Raw genomic sequence first — 7,446 nt, 5'->3', positions numbered from 1 at the left:
TTTACGTAATATTGGTAAACTGGCACAAAAGAACGTTGGATATCTCCGGACATGGGCAAAAAATATTGTTCTCAATGTGACGAGAATGCGACGTACTTAGCCACCAAACCTTCTATCTCCCCATGCTGGCCAAGTAGCTGTCCCTTTTGAAGGATAAAAACAGCCACTTAATTCTGATCTAATTCTGAAGTCGTAAGCCAGTTCGGGCGATAAAATAAATACCTCAACTGAATCTTTTGGCTTTCTTCAACATACCTTTACATTCTCCGTAACACCCTCCCCCCTTTCCTTCCTGCAACCCGATTCTTGGCTCCTTCCTGTAGTGGGTTGTGGCAGGTCACTTGGGCCCGGCATTAACCTCGAGCAGCTCGCGAAGCTCGTGCTGCACGTTCCAAGAAGAATTTGCCGGACGCCGTCGAAGGACCGTTACAAGGGCACGTCCAACTCTAAAGTTGACGTAGGTTGCATCCCTGGCTGTTTCCTGGCCGTGAGTCTGCGCGGAGGACAGTAGCGTGGGTCACAATCCCGCTGTTGTGACCGGCACGGTAGACTACGAGAAGGACAGAGCACCGGTCAAACGCAAGATGGCCACCGGTAGTGAGGGGACCGCACCCTCGACGGCTTCTACGCATAGCGGAACCAAGCGCGGCCCCCAAAGTCCTGCAGCTGCCGCGTCGCCCGGGGAGCGCGGCAGCCGTCCGGTGGCTCCCCAGAAAAGCGGGGATAAAGGTGCCCTGTCACCGCTCGCCAAGCTCAAGAGCAGCCCCGCAAGAAAGGAACGTGTGTCCACCGCTCCACTTAGCAGATGCGCGAGCTGCTCAGCCATAACGTTGAAAGGCGACCCGGCATCCCGCACTACCGAGAAGGGGCCCCACAAGTCCTTGACGTCTCGTCGACCAACTACACAAGGTATCCAGCGAGTCTTTACGTCTGAGCTATAAAATCGTCTAGGACAGCTGGATAAACGTCTTGTTGTGTGTACTATGTGCCGCACTATTTTTATTTTTGAGGGTGCTGCGCCCAACTGGCCTGGATTTCTACGCTTCCATGAAGTTGGTTCATGGTAGGATACTGATGACTGAGAAGTGCCGCATAGCAAACCGATGCAGCCCAAGTGCGCGTAGAGGTGCAGGAAAAGCTGAGAGGTGACGTGTACGCAAGTGCACACAAACCTAATCGACAGCTTTGAACTCGTCGGTCGGAAAAACATGGAACGGCACCAAATGTATGTCGTTATCAGTAGTACGTAAATCACGCCACAAACATAAATATCCCCATAAAATCCCGAGACAAAGCGTTACTTAGGAGTAGCGTACCTTAATCTGACGATAACTATTCTAGTGCAACAAAATCGTGCACCATAATGTTCAAACTACTTAACAAAGCTCTAAGCCGTCTGTGCGTAGCGCGAGGACATTCCGCTTAACAACCCTCGGGTTACGTGCAAGTAATAACAGATACGAAACGCACTCAACACTAAGCAGTATATTTTGGCATAAGCGTGGACATACTGGCAAATACGTTATACGGGTATAGCTCTTTGTTCCGTGTTTAGCTACATCTTCGAGAGTCTTTATCCCCACGAGGGAGCATCCAGTTGAGCACGAGGCGAATAAACCTGTTTCATCGGAAAGTACGAGAATATTTGAAAATACGAGGATGTAAATAGGAAAAAAAGCATTTCCTACTGTCTGAAGTATTGGCGAGCACTCCATTGCTTTTGGATTATGCATCGCACCTTCAGCTCAACTGCTATACATGCTATTAACAAAATTAAAATTTAGGCCAACTGGCGCATGTTCAGGAATAAAAAAAGAGTGCCTCCTCAAGCGATGAAAACTATGACGTGCTTTTCTTGGATTGCAGCGCGAAGTGACACACACACAGACTAGAAGCAGACAGGACGAGCGCTAGTTCTCAACAAAATCTTCATTGAAACGATCAACATTTATATATGTGATTGCAAATACCGCAGTATACGAACATGACATGGTCTAAAGACTACCAGTTAAACATATCAAGAGGTAGGACAGCCAAAAACCAAACAACAAAAGCACTGCTTGAGATGGACACACGTTCTGAGAAGACATTTAAATTCGCTTTCTAACAGAGATATTGATGCGTGGCTGCGTTGGTCTGCATGCCTCCTTGCCTTATCAATGAGGGTTGCTTTCTTTGTTTTCAAGTATTCTTTGTATTAAGTATTATTTGTATTCCACCAGCACGTGCTAACCGTAAGCACGTGTTGGAACATGGCGTTCTCTCGCCTGTAATTGGCTGCAGGCGCCAACAGCGGCCTTGTACGTTCTCCGGTCGGCGCATCGCAGCCGGCGTCGCCGGAGCATGCGACTCCCTCGAATGCACCATCCACAAAGGCAACACCCCCATGTCAGGTGGGCGAGTGGTTCAGCACCATACCGAGATACGTTCCGGCTTCAGAGAGCATCGGAAAAGCTGCCGCGGGTGTTGCCGCAACGGTGCAAGCACGGGATCCGCCGCGATGGCGTGGCGGGGACCAAGATGGCGGTGGCGCAGTGACGAACACGGCCAGCGCCGCCGCACCTTCCCGCGGGATTCATTCGGTTCTGCACGACCTCGGATTGGCTGCACTTTGCCGGAGTCCGAGAACCTTTGGGTTCCACGATTCGCGAAAGCAGTCTCCGCCAATGAGTAATGCAGGCGAAACGTCTCGTGGAGACGCTTGTCCGGTAAGTGCGGAGGATTTCAAAAACAGAGGCGAATTGGTTTCAAATTTAGAGCGACGGAAACTTAAACAAGTTAGTAGGGAATCGTGGTTAGGAAAGGCGGGGCACGCAAACATGGACACAAGTAGAACGAGAGAGACTTTCTGCAATCACGCATCGACTGGTTATGCTAGAAGAATATGTGTCATTTTTGCTTCATAATTGTGGCGACAAGTTAGATTCTACAATGGCACAATAATAGCGCAATGCAAATACAAGGACAAACGAGGCAAAACATTGTCCATGACTCGTATTTGTGCTATTCTGTCGCCGTGTATACAACAAGGGCGCTGTAATGTAAAGTTATTCCAATATGTTCTCATTCCATTTCCTTCGTTAGCCCTCCGTGATTGGTCAAGCATTTTTGTAGCGACGCCACATCGCCTGTCTGTCACAAGACGCCATGATATCCGCGAAAACTCCACATATGAAGATGGCATGTACACACTGATCATGTATGACTAGGCCCTTTTATTTATTTCTGATTCTACACCTTTGTCTCCATTGGCCTTCCTGAATTGGTAAAAACGTTTTCGGCCCACGCCTAGTCCACCTATCTGTCGCATGACGTCAAACAAACCAAGGAAACTCACCACGTAAAAGTAAGGAGTACTCACTAAAGATGCCATAAACAATCCTGAAAGTTTTTTTTTTTTTAATAGCCGTCAACTGCCCCGGTCTTAACGAAATGGAAAGTGGCTGTGCACTGATCGCTCCAGCGCTGGGTACGTGACGCTGAAAACGACAATACCTTTGTCCAATTTAAAAATTGTGCATGGCAGTATAGCGTTACCGATCGTTTTCGCCACGTAACCGACGTCGCTCTGCCAAAATCTTGTTCATTGAGTCTCCGTCCGTGGGGTGTTTTTAACACCTCGTTGCACAACACCACAATCGTCGACGAGCCACCGCAAGCTAAGCTAGGGGAAGCGGACCATTCGGAGACGCCGACATCACTTTACTGACCAAGCTCGGCGCTACCGAAACCCTTTCTTTTTCTGCGCGCTCCTTACCTCTCGTTCACAAATTAGATAAAAGAAAAGCTGTCACGGTAGACAATGTTATTCGCTTTGAAACCAAACTGAAGTCACCTCCTATAAACGAGGACATTGCTTAATTGGGCTGTTGAAACAACCTTTCGGGTCACAGCTCAGGCTTGTGGCGGCGGTTACCTAAATTTCACGTCAGCAGATTGGAATTCAGTCAAAATTATGTAACTTTACGTTATAGCGCCCCAATAGTGCCAGACTACTCTGGTTATCTAGATTCTACGAGGCGTTCTTGACTATTTGTTACTAAACTAAGGGAGACGTTCGCCAACAGAATCGTATGTACACCGAATGGTGCACTACAGCTAACCACCTAGTTAATGTGGAAGATGAGCTGCGAGTAAGAGCAAAGTTCTTTCTAATTCTTCGTCGTGCAACAACTTCACTAGTTCTTGGGGAAATGTCATTCATGGCAAGTATAAAAAATAACGTTCGTGTTGGCCTTCTCGTTCTATTTCTGTCGGTATTTTCCCCTGCCTTCCCTTACCATTAACAGGTTCCAGTTCTCAACTAAAATGGAAGCCGGAGTTAGTGCAGCACGCTGCGTATTGAGGGACAAGTTTGCGAGCAGAGTAAAGCGTCATATGGGCGCATCTGTTCTTCAAGTGGTGTATCAATGTTCTGCCAATAGCAGCCCACCGTTATCATAGTGACAGCAGCCCCATTTACGGCATAAAACCTAAGATGACATTCTCGGTTTAGTGCATTTCAGAGATTAAATGGCAGGAGCAAAAGGCGCTGTGAAGCACCTCACTAGTTCCCTGATTCCATGAAATTTAATAACTAAGTGCCCGATCAAAAAAGAATTGTGAGAGTCCTGTTAAATAAAATACTCAAACAAAGTTATCACCCTTATATAGTTTAGGAGTAGCGTCATTTAGAGGGCATTGGACTTGCACACGCCTTTAAACCAGTGTGTAACCCTTTCTTACAGCGAAGCGGTGCATTCAAGCGAATGCCACAAAGCGCACAATTATTTGGATCAAGAACTGCCAGAAGCATAGTGGATGCGAAGATATCAGCTCAATTACAATTAAATGTGGAAAAACATATGCACAACCCGGCTTGCCTTTTGCAGAGACACTCGGCATGCGCCGCGAAACTTTCCTATGGCACAACACCGATGCAATTGTTAGTAACTAAATGTAGTGCATTTCTAGCAGTTATTGATTTAAATAAGTGTTCGCTTCACTATAGAATGCTTCACAATAATCTTTACTTCAATGCCCCCATCATTGTGCTGTCTGCTTCAACACAGAAGGAAAGATTACAGAGCTCGTTTGAATACCCATTTGGTGGCGAAGTATTCGATCGTTGTATGCATAGCGAAGGACGACATAAAACTATGGCAGCGAGACCTCGTCATTTATACGAGAGTGCTGCTGAGAGTTAGCGCTCGTCCTGTCTGCTCCTTTCTGTGTCCGTGTTTCACTTCGCGCTAGAAGCCAAAATCATGTTACCGTACCAACTCGCCCAACTGTCTATCCTTTTGCTTATACATCGTTGGCTAAACGTGGGAAGGAGGTTCCAAGTGTCCAGATTGGTTGTCTCAGTAAATTGCGACCCAAATCAAAACACGGGATTTTAGAGACCCCGAAGTGGAGGTTTCTATAGATATTTTCGATCACCAGGAGATTTCAACAAACCTTCACTTACCGCAAGTTTTTACAAGTGTGGTGAATCTGACGTAGTTTTGTTTTTATTTATATTTATTTTTGCGTTGAACTCTGCTTCGTACTCAGCAGTACATCACCATAGTCACTAGCTATCGCGGTAGTTTGAAAAGTCAACTACAAGTCCTGCAGTTTAAGTGACCTAGGAAAAGAACCTGCCTGCTTGTTGATGTCGTAGAGAGGTCAGAAATTAATTGAATTTGGAAGTGAATGAAAGAAATGGGTTAAATGTAGCTCATTTAGTCACGAAGTTGCTTGCACACAAGGAAATAGGACGTCATGCTATGAAGATCTGTCATAACGTACTGTCACACCTCCAAGTGGTTTCCAAGGAGTCGCTGGGGGCGGGGGGGTGGGGGTGGGTTGTTGCCGTATACCTACTGCCAGCGACGTGTTGATTTGTGAGCACGCAGTTACGGGCTACACTGCTGAGGTTGATGTTCCGCTGTACCATGACGTCTGTATAAAACGTAAATGCTGTCTTCACGATGCCGCGATGGAGGTGGTCCGTATGGCATGTACGCAGCAGAATTTAGATGTAAAGAGGCTCAATGGAAACATATACAAACTCCTTGTTTGTGCCGCTTTCACAGCCTTCTTTCAACTCGACACATTGATCCTCCGTTTCTTCTGATTTCTTGCACTGAATAGCCTTATAACGAAGAGAAACGTTGCAGGCAACCAGCGTTACAGAGGGGAAAAAAAGGACGTAAGACGAGCCGCCCTTCTCGCTGCGGCTGCAGTGTTTCAGTGGTACTTGAAATGCTCGTTATACATTAACTTAAGCATGTGTGTTCCAACCGTTAGGTATCATATCAAAGTCTGCATTTTCCTAGTATTTAGTGTGTTATATCTTTCACTCCCCCCTTTATCTTTAATTATCTATGCAGACAGTAAGTAATAGCCAAAGCTTCGTGGGCCTAATCATCAGCATCGTCCTTGTGGTCGTGGTACTCATCGTGCTCAAGATCGTGTGGTTCCAGTATTCGGGCTCCCCGAATGTGTGCCTGACGAGCGCCTGCGATGCCTACTCGCACCGGCTTCTCCAGTCCATCAACACGTCAGTGGACCCGTGTCGTGACTTCACGCGGTTCGTCTGCGGCGGCTGGAAGCGAAGCCAGAACCTTGACGTCTGGGAGGAACAGTTCGTCGGGTTCCTCGACAGGTTAGACGCGACGTTGAAGGACGCGGAGATTCCTCTCACGGGACAAAATGACGAGCAGCGAGCCGCTGCTCTGTACCGCAGCTGTGACGACGTGCTACAAGGAAAGAAGGACGAGATGGCGGCTGTGAAGGCGGCGCTACGCGACGCTGGCATCGTCTGGCCGCAGCACGCCCACGGAGCGGACGCTGTACACGCGCTGGTCTACAGTTCCATCAAGTTAGGCTGGGACGCAGTTCTCTCTTTCGATGTCACTACGCACCGAGGCGAGACGGTGGACGAGCTTGTCGTCGATCCTGGAAGTTCATTCCACTTTTTGCTGTCGAGGTCCATGAGAGAACAGTCGCCGGCTTCGAAGTGCGCGTACTTCCAATTTCTGAGGAGCCTGTTCGAGCTCAGAGGCCCGAAGAACACCAGCGCCGTGACGTACGAGCAGATGCAGACCATCGCAGAACCGGCACTTGGCGACCTTTCGCTTCTTTACGACACCTGGGACAAGCCACGACTGCCAGCCGACTGGTTTGCAAACTTGTCAAGCGCGGGCGTGACAGAAGCTCGCTGGCTAGAAGCCCTGCACAACGTCAGCATCAGCGTGCGCGCTGGTCTGCGAATCACGACCGGAAATCCCGGTTTTCTGGCCACGCTGTCGGGACTCTGGACGCGCATTGGCGAGGACTCCTTCCACCTCTTCGTCTCGTGGTGTACGGTCCAGGTCGCCGCGCTTTACGCGAACAGAGGCTCAATTCTCAACTATTATGGCCAGAGTTCCGAGAAGGCGCAAGTCTACCACAGAGCCTTCTGTCTCAGCAGAGCCGCGG

General features: G+C 48.4%; 1 protein-coding gene across 1 annotated transcript in view; it reads left to right on the top strand.

Moving 5' to 3' along the window:
• Window positions 1-584: 584 nt before the first annotated feature.
• LOC142578289 (endothelin-converting enzyme 1-like) overlaps window positions 585-7,446 on the top strand; it is a 7,713-nt gene continuing 851 nt past the window's right edge. The window contains exons 1-3 of the mRNA XM_075687687.1: window positions 585-780; window positions 2,284-2,393; window positions 6,357-7,446. The exon at window positions 6,357-7,446 is cut by the window's right edge and continues 851 nt beyond it. Of these exons, the coding sequence (XP_075543802.1) occupies window positions 585-780; window positions 2,284-2,393; window positions 6,357-7,446 (1,396 nt within the window). The remainder of the gene's footprint in view (window positions 781-2,283; window positions 2,394-6,356) is intronic.

This window comes from Dermacentor variabilis, chromosome 4, assembly GCF_050947875.1.
Source record: "Dermacentor variabilis isolate Ectoservices chromosome 4, ASM5094787v1, whole genome shotgun sequence".
In the NCBI taxonomy this organism is placed as follows: domain Eukaryota; kingdom Metazoa; phylum Arthropoda; class Arachnida; order Ixodida; family Ixodidae; genus Dermacentor; species Dermacentor variabilis.
Note: the sequence above shows the minus strand (reverse complement) of the source record. Positions and strands in the feature narration are given on the sequence as shown.